At 39.4% G+C, this 16,615-nt stretch overlaps 2 protein-coding genes across 2 annotated transcripts in view; both read right to left on the reverse strand.

Annotated features, from left to right (window-relative positions):
* Positions 1-3,464: 3,464 nt before the first annotated feature.
* Positions 3,465-7,898, reverse strand: LOC106084882 (uncharacterized). Its single transcript, XM_059365955.1, has one exon. It carries the CDS (start codon positions 7,896-7,898, stop codon positions 4,980-4,982), a length of 2,919 nt encoding a protein of 972 aa, XP_059221938.1. The 3' UTR covers positions 3,465-4,979.
* The window catches only part of LOC106084895 (UPF0047 protein YjbQ), a 60,768-nt gene continuing 47,998 nt past the window's right edge, over positions 3,846-16,615 (reverse strand). Inside the window, exons 2-4 of the mRNA XM_013248851.2 lie at positions 8,478-8,532; positions 8,322-8,403; positions 3,846-8,246 (exon numbers count right to left, since the gene is read on the reverse strand). Coding sequence (XP_013104305.2) covers positions 8,031-8,246; positions 8,322-8,403; positions 8,478-8,532 — 353 coding nt within the window. The 3' untranslated portion in view covers positions 3,846-8,030. The remainder of the gene's footprint in view (positions 8,247-8,321; positions 8,404-8,477; positions 8,533-16,615) is intronic.

Here is a 16,615-nt window from a genome sequence, read left to right on the forward strand (position 1 = left end):
AATACAGGCAAAACTATTGTATTTTATAATTAACCAACTGAATCCGCCCAGTTCCGCTGCGCCTTCATTATCACCACGGGAAAAATATGTTTTTTTTCTTAATACCATATGTAACTCCCCAGGGCAATTTGTTTATCTACTCTCAAATACCATACCCTTTACTTGTATTGCATATAGGCATGATTGGCCATTAATCCCATTTGGGGAGGGGTTTGGAGTCCCAAATTGTCGAGATCGTCCAAAATGCCCAATTGAGTGGGTTTTCGGGTCAGTGCGACACCCTAGGTACTAGGACCAACTTTTTAATATCAAAATCGTACTCTACTCTCGAATACCTTTATTGTCATTATTGACCAATATTCCTTTTTAAGGATTTTCTTGTGTCGGGGCGGCCCCTAGGTATCGTGGACTTAATAATAATTATCAAATTATTACTCTACTCCCGAATACCTTTCATTTGAGTGCCATATTGTCCCGATCGGTCCAGTTTTATTTTTGGATGCTGCTTTTGGGGTAAGGGGGAGAGTCCGCCCCCTTCCTTTATCAACAAATTTTATGGCCATTGCTCCAGTTCATATTCGTATTCTACATTAATGTCCAATATGCTTTTTTGAGGGGGTTGGGGCGGCCCCTTAGGTACCTGGACCCAATTTTTAATATCAAGTTTGTACCCTACTATCAAATACCTTAATTTGAGTCCCATATTGTCCTCATGGGTCCACTTTTTTTTTGGGTGTTGCTTTTAGGTAAGCGGGAGAGTCCGCTCCTCTTCCAATATCAGCAAATTATATGGCCTATTGCTTCTTCCAGACCATATTCGTAATCTACTCCCTAATACTTTTCATTTAAGTCCCATAGTGTCATTATCGTTTAATATGCTTATTTGAGGGGGTTTTGGGGTTGGGGCGAGAGTCCGCCCCCTTTTCGATATCAACAAATTATATGGCCTATTGCTCCTTCCAAACCATATTCGTGATCTTCTTCCTAATACCTTTCATTTGAGTTCCATATTGTCATTGTCGTCCAATATGCCTATTTGAGGGGTTTTTGGGTCGGGGCGGTCCCTAGGTACCTGGACCCAATAATTATTATCAAATGAATTCTCTACTCTCGAATACCTTTCATTTGGGTCCCATATTGTCATTTGGGTCCCATCAGTCCAGTTTTAGTTTTGGGTTGTGTTTTTAGGGTAAGGGGGAGGGTCCGTCCCCTTATTATATCAACAAATTCTATAGCTTATTGCTCCCTTCAGACCATATTCGTAATATACTCCCTAATAACTTTCATTTGAGTTCCATATTGTCATTATCATCCAATATGCCTATTTGAGGGGTTTTGGGGTCGTGGCGGCCCCCTAGGTACCTTGACCCAATATTTATTATCAAATTAATACTCTACCCCTGAATACCTTTCATTTGAGTCTCATATTGTGTCGATCAGTCCACTTTAATTTTTGGGTGGTCCTTTTGGGGTTGGGGGAGGTTCCGTCCCCTTACGATATCAACAAATTCCTTAGCTTATTGCTCCTTCCAGACCATATTCGTTATCTACTGTCCTTTCATTTGAGTCTCATATTGTGTCGATCAGTCCACTTTAATTTTTGGGTGGTCCTTTTGGGTTTTGGGAGAGGTTCCGTCCCCTTACGATATCAACAAATTCCTTAGCTTATTGCTCCTTCCAGACCATATTCGTTATCTACTGTCTAATACCTTTGATTTGAGTCCCATATTGTTATTATCGTCCAATATGCTTTTTTGAGGGAGTTTTGGGGTCGGGCGGCCCCCTAGGTACCCGGACCTAATTTTTAATATCAAGTGTGCCCTATCAATGCGTCCTTAAAGCTGGTAAATTCTTCATAGAGCATATATTCACACTGCCCCAAATCCTGGAAATGGCCAAAGAGACAAAGGCATTGGTGTCAGAATACAAATTCAGATTTCTAGATTATCTAGTATACTCGGCATAGACCCTTCGCATCAGAAATAGTTAGGACGGATGGCGTATTTAATACCATTTATCTGCCCCGAAATTGTTTTTAATTTGAAGAAATATACCAAAATCTCATTTTGTATGGGAAAAACATTTTATTGAAGTTATTGTTGTTGTTGCAGCAGTTTTTTGTGTTCTATCTTTCGTCTGCTTGATTCTGTTGAGTGTCCAGATCCAGGAACTCCGCGATTAAGATGGGGTGCGTCCAGAGGGATCTGGGTCTGGCTGGGCACTTAAATAGGTGTCGTGTGGTCCCTGGTCAAAATCGGAGGCGGTGCAACTGCAGGCGATGATTTTCCAAGGACTATATTCACCCGGTAGCTATTTACCGCATCTGCTACCGTGTCTGCATGAATGTTGTCTACACCCGCATGACATGGCGCTTGATCTACAGTTTCTATCTAGTAGCGCTGAAACACGCTCAAGATCATATAGATCTACCATAAGGCTTCGCGTTGATAAAATCTTTGCCTCCTGAACGAGGTGGTCCACATGAGAACTGAGGAGACAACCCGTCGCAGTTCAGAGGGCGGCATTCTGACAGTTCTGAATATTATTCCACTGCGTGTCACAGAGCTGAAGAGACCACACTGGCGCAACATAACTTACCACAGACCGGGCAATTGCTTTCTATGTGGTCAACAAGGAGGATGGCTAGAGGTTGAACAATGCTGGAGATAGCACCCCGACTGGGAGAACTCCCTGTTTCTCTCTACGGTGCTTCAATTTATTATTCCTAAATTCCACAAATGACTGGTGACCACACAGATAATTCACGACCCAGTGTTTCAGGCCTGGCCTGGCTGGAGATATAGTCCGAACTTAACCTATGCGATAAAAAGTTTGTATTATTTCAACAGGCACACGGACACTATAAAAGTCATGGGGATCGAGAATTCGTTACGCATTTAAATTTTCATTATTTAAGGAAACATTTAACAAGTGTTGTTATAAGGCAAATACAACAAGTCTGCGTTCAAACTTGTCTTCCAAAAAATTGTCAAATCAAATCGTCAAGTACAAGTTATATAGCAGGTGGACATTGAAACTGTGATGATCTGGATTTGACTAAATCTAAAAACAAATCCTGTCCGTTTACACTGTGTTTTTTGGGGATTTAAATGACATGCACAAGCTTACATGCGTATATGAGAATGTGCATATCACACACATGTATACACAATTCTTGAAAATAGTTGAATTTTTGGTACTTTTATCGATTATTCAGCCATGAAATCGGATTTATTTGGGATTTGGCCAATGTAAACGTACTTATACATTTTGTCCCAATTTTCGAGAAAAATGTCCCTAAATTAAACATTGCAGCTTCTCAATTGCCAAAATCTAGAAATTTTGGCCTGCCATCTAGTGGAACCTTAAAAGCTCAAAATCCAATTAGGAGATGTAAACTATGCTTAAGCCTATTTTATCTTATTTGTGGTAAATTACTACAATATAAATTAAAAAAAAAAATATGCAAAATATATAAATCAAAATAATGTTTATTAATGAAAATAGAAGAAGACAATTTACACAAAGTTGTTATATAATTTTAGCACTGTAACATATAAAACAAACCATAATAAACCCAAACTAACAAAAGGAGATTAAATCCCATTAAATAATAAATGTTTAAGAAAAAAATAAATTGAACTTCAGCAATAACAATAAAATAACATTTTAGTACATTAGACTCAAAAAGAATAACAGAATATGAAAAGAAAAAAAAAAACAATATAACATTTTATGTGTATTGTTTTTTGTTGTTGTTTGTGTTTGTAACTATACAATAGCATCTTAAAAAATGGTCTTTGCTGGGCAATTTTATTTTTCTATGATTTTTTCTTTCATAATCATTAACATTTCTTCATTTGAAATTAAAAAAAATAAATCAATTTTTCGTAAGCAGTTTGTGTGTATGAGAACAAAAGTGATAGCATAGTGAGACTGAGAGAGAGACAGAGGGGAAGAGTGAGAGAGATGATTATAAGTGAGACATTTTATATTTTACCTATTCCAAGTGATTGTTGTTTTTAGTTTGTGGCTGTTCTTTAAGAATTTTGTTGTGGCTGTAGGTTGCGTGTGTGTGTGTGGAAGTGTGTGAAGTTGAGTTGAGTTTTAAAGTTCGGTTCTTTATTTTGTAAATAACAATAGAAAGATGGCGTTACAATGTTTTGTGTTTATAACATTAATTCAATAATCAAGAAAACAAACAAAAGAAAAGAAGGAGAAGAACATTTTTAGAGCGGCATAGGCAATAATTGCTGCTGCTGCATAAGTTTGTTTTTGTCTGTTTGTTTTATAACGGGATACATTTTTAGGATATTGAGAAATGATTTTATGTAGTTGTTGTGTGAGAGAGTGAGAGTAAGAGAGTAGTAAATACTTGCAAAAAAATAAACCTAAACTCCTCTAGTTTGAGAGGTTTAAGTTTATTTTTCTGCAATCTTCTCAGTGATTTTTGGAAATAGGAAGGGAGAAAGGCCTTTTGTTTTTGTGGTTTGGTGTAGGGTAGGGCAGGTAGGATAGGGCGCATAGGACTTTTATAAGAGGTTATAAAAAATTAGTTGTTGTTGTAGTTTTTTTTTTGTTATTTTCTTCTGCTTCTTGTTGCTGTTGTTGTTCGTCTTCTTCTTAAGTTTAAGGAAATAGCAAAAAATTGTTGATATCGCAAAAGAGAAAAAAGAGATTTACAAAAATAAGACAGCGGCGGCGGCTTTTTTAAATATAATTTTTATCGTGTTTTCTTTTGTTCATTTCTTTTAAATATCTTCTTTTTTTGTTTAGTTTTTGTTTCTTTTTTTTTCTTTCTTGTTTTTGTTAAAGTGGGCGGCAAAAATTTCCATTTTTTATATTTTTACAAAAAGGAAAACTATATAGTGTTTGTTGTTGTTTTGTTTTTGTTGTTGTATCGTTTAAGGTAAGAGTATATAAATGGCTAGAAAGCAAGCAACATTTTTATAAAAAATCTGTTGCTTCAAAGGCATTTGTCAAACTGCATAAGGTGCATTTTTTGTGGGTAGAGAATGATGCTGTGAATGGAGAACAATGTGAGATGAAGTTGCGGCGGCGGTGGTAGAAGTAGTGGCGGTAATGGCTGCTTGCTCAATACCAACAATACTGCCGCCGGCCTCAACGACAGCAACACTGGTGTTCTTTAAACATGATGTAGTGGTTATGGTGGTAGAGGCGGCAGCGGCGGCGCCGGCCTTGGCAGAGCTATAGGAGGAGGAGGACTGTTGCTGTTGCTGGTTGGTAACAGTTTTTGTGCGTTTTTGTAGTTGAATTTGTTGCTGTTGTTGTTGTTGTTGCTGCTGCTGCTGTTGGCGCTTCTCCCGCCATCTATCCAATGGGGTATAGCAACACTTGAATATGGGCTGCCTGCGTTTGCGTTGTTCCGATGACGATAACGATGAACTAAGGCTAAAACTTTGCGCTAAAGATGAAGCCGTTAAATCAGTCTGTACACCGCTGCTACATAAACGTGTCTCCATTGTATACGGGGGTGCTTGAGGCGGCGGTAGTGGCGGCAATGTTGATGCGGACAGTGGTATCAAGTGACGCATTGAGGCGCGTATATGTTGTGGCGGTAGTGCAGTCGGCGCCGGCGCCGGCGCTGGAGCCTTACATATGACCGTCGGTGGCTCACATTCATGCAATTCGAATGAGTGCGCCGACGAGTGGTCCTCAACATAACACTCCTCATCGTCATATTCCTCGTTGGAGGTGCGCGTAGTTGTTGTGGTGGACGGTCGAAATTCATGCGACGACGATTCGACCATGGCAGTGCAATAGTTGGCGGCAAAATTGTTTGTTTCCAGATAATGGCAGGATTGAAATATGTAATCATCCACAAATTGTTGTAAGGCCAGCGGATCGCAGGCTGCAGCTTGGGCCGCTGCCGAATCGAGTATTGAGCCCTCGGAGTAATGCTCATGCGGCAGGCGACAAATGTAATGTGCATTCATGGGATGATGCTGATGGGGATGCGCATGTGCCTGACAATGCTGTTGATGAGTGTTGTGTTGATGTTGATGATGATGATGATGGTGTTGGTAGCGCCGCCTATAATGATGTTGGTCATGCTGATCTAGTGTTTCGCCATCATTTTGCTGATGAAGTGAGGCATAACGCCGTATGCCTTTGTGCGATTGTGACGAGGGTGAGTATATCACTAGTGATGTTGCTGTGGGCGAGGGTGTCTTATTAGGGGGGGAGGAGCAGGAGGCGGCGCCGTCTTCGGCGGTGTGTTCGTGATGAAAATGTTGCTTGCTTTCTATGGCATAACCACCTACTAAATCAGCAGCACCACCATCGGCAATATGCTGCCCCAGGGCGGTCACAGAATCATTGCGGGGGGGAAGTTGGACAAAGTGTGGTTGTGGTTGTGGTTGTGGCTGTGTGGTGTGGCATTGTGTTTGATCACTAATTTGGGCTGTACCCGAAATGTGTTGAGAATAACTAGAGATGTAAGGGGGCAAAGTGGCCACTTGTTGTGGCTTATGCGGTGTGGAGGCAGAAGTGGTGTGGGTGGAAGCATACGAAGTATCGTGAGTATCAAGAAGCGGTGGCAGGGCAACTGTTAAGATCTCAGCTCTTAACACCTCGCCCTGTTGGTGCATTGAAGTTTCGGTTTCTGTTGCAAGATTCTGTGGACCCGCATACTGCTGTTGTTGGTGCTGTTGCTGTTTGTCTCTAATAAGCTTTTGTTGCTGTTGCTGACGCTGTTTTTGCTTCATATCAACAATTTCTATTTCTTCAATATCACTAAAACTATTTAATTGTTTCAACAAATAATGAACATCATTTCGTTTCAATTGGCTATCTTCAACAGACACCTTCTTTGGGGCGGCCACCTCCTCCAAGGAGTCTTTACAAGCTCCAAGTCTCGGCTGCTGCTGCTGCAAAGAAGATATCTGAGAAGTAACTGCTGTTGTTGTTGTTGGTGGTGGTGGTGTTTGTCTGACTGTTGCGGTTCTATCGGATGAGAAATTAATTTCTGAATTATTTACAATTAGGTCGGTATAATGATGTGATGCCAATCTACGTTTCAAACTATCACTTAACAGAGGCATCTCTACGGCTATTGGTTGTGGTTGATGCTGTTGTTGTTGTTCTTGTTGGCGTTGCTGTAAATGGTCTGATGTTTGTTTTAATGTAGTGTCAGCAACATTTTCTTGTTGTTGTTGTTGTTGTAGTTGATAATTATTAATAACCGGCACTGTATTGTCAATAATTCGATTAAATTTAGCTAATGCCGTATTCTGCGGTTGTTTCTGTGTCAATGATGTATACGTTAATGCGGCTGATGATGACGACGATGACAACACTGTGGTCGCTAATGTTGTTTCTGCTGCTGCTGCTGCTATAGTAGTTGCTGCACCTGTTGATGTTGTTGTTGCTGCTGCTTCTATTATATTAAATTTATTAAATTTTTGTTGTAATTGAGGCACTGTTGTGACGGTATCTAATTTATTTTGTCCCCTACTCTCGCTTTCTCGCCTTCGCTTGGCGGCAGCGTTGGCATCCTGGATTGCTGCCGCTGCCACCTGGGCTGCTCTATCTGCACCTTCTGCTTCTTCTTGGACACGAGCCAGATTCCGATTCAGATCACCATCGTATTGTATGAAATTGTAATCATCAACATTTCGTCTTAAGTTATCCATCATTTCACTAACATTTATGTTCAATTGTAATTTTAATTGCTGCTTCAGCAACAATTGTCTACTCTCCTTTAATAATGCGCTAGTTGTTGGAGTTGTCGCGGTGGCAGCAGAGGAGGCTGTTGCATGGGCTTCATTGGCGGCTGCTGCTGCGGCTGCTGCATTTGGATAAGTTGTTGTTGTAGTAGTTGTAGAAGATGTTATTTCTAGAGGCTTGACCTCATGGCCACGGCGACTCATCATCATTTTTTTATTATTTAATTGGGTATTAGCTAAATTTCTATTCAAAATTAATTTCCTTGACGACGCTGACGAAATGTGTTCATTATTGTCGCTCCCCCGCGATTACCGACTATCACGGGTGGAGCGAGGCCTTCCCTAACTGGAGGTGGAGGCAATGGGCGATACCGGTGACAGTGGACTGCGTGCCGTCTCTCGCGGACACCCGCTCAGTGTTATCACCAGTTTACGCGAGCCAGCCTGATCGCGATGCTCGCATAGCCAAACACCTTGCCAGGTGCCCAGTGATAATTTACCATCCGTTATGGGGATTGTCAATGAACTGCCAAGAAAGCAGGCTTTTACATGCGCAGGCTAGGGAATTTTTTGGAGAAAAAAAAACAAAAATTAGAATATATTGAAAACTTTTTTTTTATCATAAATAATCACCATATCATCGGGTCCTTCACATGAATGCCTATAGGGTAAACCTTCGGGAACTATTTTATTTAACATCATTTCCATGTCGTCTCTATAAGTTGGGGTTTGAAAACAAAAAACACAAAAATTATATCAAAATGGTTTTGGAATATTTCATTGCTTTACCTGACATCTGGATCCCAACTTTCATTTAACGCTAAACTCGCTGATGTGTGTAAAACTGCAAAGAAATAGAGAAAAGAAAACATGATATAGTAATTTGTCAAATGTTAAATGGTTATAATTTAAAGACTACTGTGGTACAGGGTATTTTCGATTTAGATATTGCGTCCTATATATGTATATCGCTCGACTGTTACTCCTAGAGCCACTGCAAGCGTGTTTATTGACCAATCTTCCCAAAATTTTTTACAACGATTTCCTCGACGACATCCACTCGAAACTGGTTCAGATTTAGACATGGCTCCCATATTCTCTCGAAATTTGGCAGGAAGGATTTTCTCTTGACATTATAGATGAATTTCATAGAAATTGGTTCATATTTAGACATAGCTGTCATATGTAAATCGCCCGATTTTCACTTCTAGAGCCATTGCAATCGCATTTTTTGACCAATCTTGCCAAAATTTTGCACAACGCTTTTCTCGACGAGTACCACATTATCTGAGAAATTTGCTCGAAATCGGCTCCCACATATATATGGTCGTCAAATTTCGGGTAATTTGCCATAATGTTGCCATTTGTGAGCCGTTGTTATTATAGTTTGAACATATTTGCTCGAAATGTGATTCGGATTTTTTTAACAACCCTGAAAACATCCGGCAAGCTCCATCAAAATTGTTTTAGAATTAGACATAGCTCCCACTTTGTACCCTTATGGTAGGTGTAGGGTATTACGAAGTCGGTACCACCCGACTTTTGCCTTTCCTTACTGGTTTTTCGTAAACATCAAATCAACTAACTGGACAGGGCCCGCTCCGCTGCGCTTTTTTTCATTCTCTTATTTTATCTGAGACCTAAACTGGTATGGACAGAAGATAAGTCCTGTTTGGGGGTGCCGGTACGACCTTTCGTTTTCATTTGTCGTATGGGGGTATTCTAGGAGGTGAAACGGACCCCAATATATCAAATGCGTGCTGTAGTCTCAAACACCTTTTATTTGAGCCTCATATTGTTACTATTGGTATATATTTCCATTTGGCGGGCTTTAGGGGTGGGGCGGCCCCCTAGATATCCCACCATAATAATAATAAATAAGTATACCAAATTTCTGTTTTTGGGTTATTATAAACAAACTAGATTTCGCGTAAATAACTCCAGCCATCTCCGAGATCTGCCGTTTTTCAAAAAAAGTAAGGGGAGAATCCGTCCGAACGGCGTGCCACAGTGTGACACCTCTTTGGAGAGGAGTTTTACATGGCATAATACCTCACAAATGTTGTCAGCATTAGGAGGGGGAAAACCATCGCTGAAAATTTTTCTGATGGTCTCGCCAGGATTCGAACCCAGACGTTCAGCGTCATAGGCGGACATGCTTACCTCTACGCTACGGTGACCTCCAACCACACTTGAGCTACATATTGCTATATTCGGTAAATGTGTGTGGTTTAGGAGGAGTTCCTGAAACACTTGGCCCCTTTTTCCCATAGTCCACAAACATGTCCAGTATGAAAAAATATTAGCGTGGTGCTCTACTCTCATATTCTTTTCATTTGAGCCGCAATTGCATTGGTTTAGGGGGAGTTTATGGGGTGAGATGACCCCCAAGCACTCAAAGTTGTGTATCAAAATCGTTTTCTACTATAAATGAACTTTTATTTGAGTTCCTTATTGCCATAGTAGGCAAACATTGCCGGTTTGAAGGGAGTAATGCTGTCATTGGCTAGAACAGATGTCTCAGTCATTGTGTCCGTCATGACAGGTCACTGTCTAACCGGGAAACATGCTGAGAGACTGAAGGTTGCCAGCAACGACTTTTGCAGAAGCTGTGAGGACAACGAAGAAAAAGAGACTATAGAACAATTTCTGTGTGTGTGTTCTTTTTAGGTTCTCATTTCTATGAGAACCGTTCTGATTTAGCGAATGTCAACATTCGCAAGTTATTAGGCTTTTTCAACGATAGGAACTAGAAGGTATCTTACTTCTTCTGTTCCTGTGGTATCACAATGAACGAAAACGTCTAAGTGAGTCTGGTTATTTTATCTTGAAAAAAAAAATTAACTTTTGTTCTGCATTGCCCTTTATCTGTATAGGATTGGAATATGTGTCATCTTGGCCAAATGACATTGACCTAAATGCATATATTTGCTTTTGACTTGTCTTGTTAATCTATGAACGAGTACACTCAAGCAAAAAAGTGGAAGGTAATATTGTGGAGTGCAAGAAAGAATTATAAAAGAATAAATTGGAAGGTAGCAACTGGATAAGCCATATGCTAAAGAACATATGGATAAATGGCTGGTCTTATGACATAAGGCTTAGGACGATATCATAGTTACACGCATCAAAATACAACGGCTGCTTTGGCTAGCTCATGTTGTCAGAATGGATGGAGCAGCTCCAGTAAAGAAGTCTTTTGAAGGCAAACACGGTGGTACACGCCAACCGGGAAGACCAAAAGCCCGATGGAAATGTCAAGTGGTGGGAGACACGTCGAAACTTGGTGTCAGAGATTTTAGAATGAGCGCAGAATATCGAGGCGCTTGAAACGCTATTCTATGTTCGGCTAGTGGAACAAATGTTCTGTCATAGCCAATTAAAGTAAGTAAGTTGTCACAGTTTAGGTCCTATTCGAAACAACATTTTAATTGGTTCTATTCGATATTTCAATAGGTGCGTCAAATTAAATTCTGGCTAGATTTTAACACAGGTGCTATGTATGAAAAGTAATACATAGACTCGGTGGTGCAGGGTATTACAAATGCAAATTTGCCCATGAACATTCCATTATGGAACAGGGACAAACTTCTCACAGATCAATGAGTGCAATCCGATTCAAGTTTAAGCTCTATGATAAGGGGCCTCCTTTTTTTAGTCGAGTCCGAACGGCGTGCCGCAGTGCGACACCTCTTTGGGTAGAAATTTTTATATGGTAAAGTACCTCACATAAGTCGCCAGCATTGGGAGGGGATAACCACCGCTGAAAATGTTCTTATGTTCACGCCAGGATTCGAACCCAGGCGTTCAGCGTCATAGGCGGACATGAGAACCTCTGCGCTACGGTGGCCTCCGGGTATTACATCCATAATAATACATAGTCAACTCCGCACGACTTTGCTTTTTCTTACTGGCTTTTTACAAACTTTATCTAAAACATTTATTATACTATTAAACTGACTACATTCATAATGGTCATTTTTTCTGCTTACAACAAAATTGTTTGTAACAAACTATGGCTTGTTACAATTATTATTAATATGACATGACTCATTTACAAATTCTTGTTCGCACCAATGAATGACTGCACGCACATTAAATGGAAACGGTAGCAGAGCAGAAAAAAAAGAAATAATTAAAACAACAGTAATTAACTCCCTTAAATGACATTTGCTTTTCAATTATTGTGCAAATTACTTTAAATATATCGGCACGTAAACGCAAGTTGTATACGAGGGTTATTCGTTGAGTGTATAGAACACTTACACTGCACACACACACAAGGTCTTTACCAGTCAAACACCTCTTAAGACACACTTTACAAACAACACACATACATACAAAACATGTTACCCTCTACAATTTCCATAGAGACAAATTATACACGTTTTTTTTGTTTGCACCCAACATATGCAAGGGAAGCTTTTTATGCTTTGAGTGAAAAAGAGAGTTAAAGCGATTAACATTGTTTTTTGAATCAGTATGTATGGGTTATTTTGAAAAGTATAATAAAGAGTATAATTAACAAATTTCCTAAGTAGATTATATATATATCATACGCACTATGACACTTTCGAATTAATATTACTTATACGTGCATATAAGAGTTGAGAAGAAATCGAGTTTTATACGCAAGCTTTGGAATCTACTTATAATAGTCTGGGAATTATTTTGGGAAATGTTAAAAAAGACAGTGAAATGTTGCACAGTGGTTCTAAATAAAAAACCCTTTATACAAACTCCCAAAAATGTTTACAAAAATACCCAAAATTTACCAAATGGGAGAATGTGTGGAATTGTCTGATACACCTCTTCAATTTCGGGCTGGTCTCACAGACAAGGGAAGTCTTTAGACCTCAAAGCTCTTACAGATGGGAGAAATGTCAAATTCTCAGTCGTTAATATTTTGATGAAATTTCAGAAATTCATTATTTAGAGCATTGATGTGACATAGTATTTTCTTTTAAATGTAAGAAACAAATTTAAAAAAAATCTAAGCCACTATGGTTTTACCCCAAAAAAAAAAATAATAATTTTCTTAATATTTATGACCATTTAGCGAAGCCTTTTACATAAAATCGCTCTTGCTGTCAAAACTAATAGGCTTATAGCCATAAAATTATTTATTTTTATACCCTCCACCATAGGATGGGGGTATACTTATTTCGTCATTCTGTTTGCAACGCCTCGAAATATGCGTCTGAGACCCCATAAAGTTTATATATTCTTGATTGTCATGTCCGTCCGTCCGTCGAAAGCACGCTAACTTTCGAAGGACTAAAGCTAGCCGCTTGAAATTTTGCACAAATACTTCTTATTAGTGTAGGTAGGTTGGGATTGTAAATGGTTCAAATCCGTGCATGTTTTTATATAGCTGCCATATAAACCGATCTTGGGTTTTGACTTCTTGAGCCTCTAGAAGGTGCAATTCTCATCCGATTTCACTGAAATTTTGCATGTGATGTTTTGGTATCATTTCCAACAACTGTGCTAAGTATGGTTCAAATCGGTGCATGTTTTGATTTAGCTGCCATTTTAACCGATCTTGGGTCTTGACTTCTGGAGCCTCTAGAGGGCGCAATTCTTGCCCGATTTGACTGAAATTTTGCACGTACTGTTTTGGTGTCATATCTTGGATCTTGACTTCTTAAGCCCATAGAGCGCGCAATTCTCATCCGATTTGGATGAAATTTTGCATGAGTTCTTTGCTTATGACTTCCAATAACTATGCTAAGTATGGCGCAAATCGGTACATAGCCTGATATAGCTGCCATATGAACCGATCTTGGATCTCGACTTCTTGAGCCTCTAGAGGGCGCAATTCTCATCCGATTTGGAAGAAATGTTGTACAACGGCTTCTCTCATGACCTTCAACATACGTGTCTAATATGATCTGAATCGATCAATAGCTTGATACAGCTTCCATATACACCGATCTCCCGATTTTGCTTCTTGAGCCCCTACAAGGCCCAATTCTTATCCGAACGAACTGAAATATTACACAATGACTTCTACAATATTCAGCATTCATTTCCGAATCGGACTATAATTTGATAAAGCTCCAACAGCACAACAGTTCTTTTTCAATATTCTTTGTTATCCTAAAAAGAGATACTGCGTATAGAACTCGACAAATGCGATCCATGGTGAAGGGTATATTAGATTCGGCCCGGCCAAACTTAGCACGCAAGACACTAAAACGGTTTCCATACTTCCAGACTCTCCGCTTGATACACATTGCAGTGGTCGGTTAACCTTCTCGATATGACCAGTTCTAGTTTTTTAGAGTCTTTAGACTCCTAAGAATTTTGAGAACATTTTTTTTTGTAATGAAATGAAAAATTTTCGACAAGCCAATTTTCTCCAAATTCATATAAGGTCTATATGACGGAAAAAACAAGTTTCATTTGTCTACTTTACGCCAATCCAAATTTCATTAGGATACCTCTTAACTAACTCGAGCTAGAATTTTTCTACGACAGCTCTATTCTCGGGTATTTTTATACAAAATCGTTATTAATGGATTAAATTCCTAGAATATTCGATTGATACACAATGTTCTCTATATGACCAGTCCTAGTTCTTCAGAGTACTCCCCAAAGCGCATCTGTTTCATATCTGGAACCAACCATATAGATATACATAAGATATATTGTAGTTCCAAATGTAATCCGTATTGCCTCGAACATTGGGAATTGTATCAGTGTCCACAGCTGTCGCATGATCAAAGAAAAAGCTCCCTAGACAAAATTACCAGCATTGTATTCAGTGCATCAGATGGTGTCGTTCTCAGTGTGGCTGTAAGTCACAAACAATCCTTTGGATCTGGCTGAGTATTGAAACATAGGTGGACGTTGAAGTGCCGTCCACCAGATCACAACACCATAAGCATTATAGGTCTGATAATTGCAGTATACAACCAGCGCCCCCCCAACTCTTGCAGGCGTATAGAGCAAGAGTTGTCTTGCCCATTCCAAAATGTTTGATTAGAAGTTAAATTTCCTACCCAGCAAAACTCACATTTATTTTGTCTTTCAGTAAATGAAACATTATTTCCTTTCAAGAAAATCAAGGCCACGGCATCGCAGAAGTTGGCATGTCCCTCTATGCGGTCGAACGCCATCCTTTAGATCCGGCTGATTATTGAAACGTAGGTGGACATTTGAAGTGCTGTCCACCAGACCGCCACACCATATAGCATTATAGGTCTGAAAACTACAGCATATACCCAGTGTATGACACACTCTTTAAACCCTCAACTATTGCCGGTACGTATTGCAAGAGTTGCCCTGACAGCGTACAGTGGGCGACTAGAAGATTTGTTTGATATTCGTACCTTTCGGTACTTAAACGTACAAAATGGTATTTCCAATACTGACTGAGCTACAGCTCTGAAATTTGGCATACAGGTACATCAATGACTTTCACAGTTTTCTTTAACTTGTCAGGTCACGTAGACATAGCCTGTAAAATGTGTGCCGAAACTTATCCCAATCCGGCTTCCATCCGTTTAGCAGAGGGACTACTTCGATATCATTTTTTAAAGCCGAAACTAAAGAAAAATTATCACGGAAGTTGTGCTTATCCAAGACTTCCCAGCCACATATACTTCTGTTGGTATTCGCCGATAAAAATATAACAACAAGTACCTCCTGCCGGTTCCTGATAATGCAAATGCAAATTTGCCCATTAACATTCCATTAAGGAACTGGGGCAAATTTCTCACAAATCAATGTGTGCTGTCCGATTCAATTTTAAGCTCAATTATAATAAACCTTCTTTTTATAGCCGAGTCCGAACGGCGTGCCGCAGAGCGACACCTCTTTGGGGAGAAGTTTTTACATGGCAAAGTACCTCACAAAAATCGCCAGCATTAGGCGGGGATAGCCACAGCTGAAAAAATTTTCTGATGTTCCTGCCAGGATTCGAACTCAGGCGTTCAACATTATAGGCGGACATGCTAACCTCTGCGCTACGGTGGCTTTCGTAAAAACGACCGGTTCCTGGTAATAATGACCAGTAATTATCTTAATTACAAATTTCTATTTCGGATATATGGTTTACAGGATGTCAAATCGGAGAATAGGTCCTCTTACAAAAAACACAGCCAAATTATATACGAATTATAACCTCACCACTAAAATCGAGTGACAGGTTTATGTCGGAGCAGCATCAGGTTATAAGCCCATTTATAGATTATATATGACAAGGATGTTGGAAGTCATGAAAATCTTTTTGCTAAATTTCAGCCAAATCGGATAGGATGTGCGGCCTTAAGCAGCACAAGAAATAATATTGAGAAACATTTTTATATGGGAGTATAGGTATCTTCCATCAGGTTGCAAACTGATTAAGATAATACAATAATTGCCATGTATGTTGGCCATTTATAATACTAAACGTCTACAACCATCTAAAACCTCGTTTACACTGCTTTTTAAATCCAGGTTTAATGGTTCGACCATCTGTTTTCCCTTTATAAAATCAACTGACGAGGGCTTTAAATCCGGATTTAATGAGCAGTGTAAACGAGCTTTTAGTGTTATGGAAAATTTGGGGTGGTTTACTTTCAAGAGTTTGAATACTTTTGATAAACTGACAAACAGACGGGTACCACTGCGTTCATGAATATACTTCATGGGCCAAAATTCCGAAATGTCACAAACAAAATGACGATATTTATACGTGTCAACTCTCCTATATTGCGTCTCAACTAAATATAATTATACTAGATCATTATCTCTAAAATATAAGTAGCACACCTCTTAGCAAGTCCATAGACGATTACATACCCATTTGTATGTATATCGTCTGTTATACATTAATTGGTCCCAGGATATTTGAATACAAGCAATTAGCTAAACACCCTCAATTACCCCAATTAGATGACCGTAAAATTAAACACGATGTTTCGATTCCCAACAAA

This window comes from Stomoxys calcitrans, chromosome 3, assembly GCF_963082655.1.
Source record: "Stomoxys calcitrans chromosome 3, idStoCalc2.1, whole genome shotgun sequence".
NCBI classification, from domain to species: domain Eukaryota; kingdom Metazoa; phylum Arthropoda; class Insecta; order Diptera; family Muscidae; genus Stomoxys; species Stomoxys calcitrans.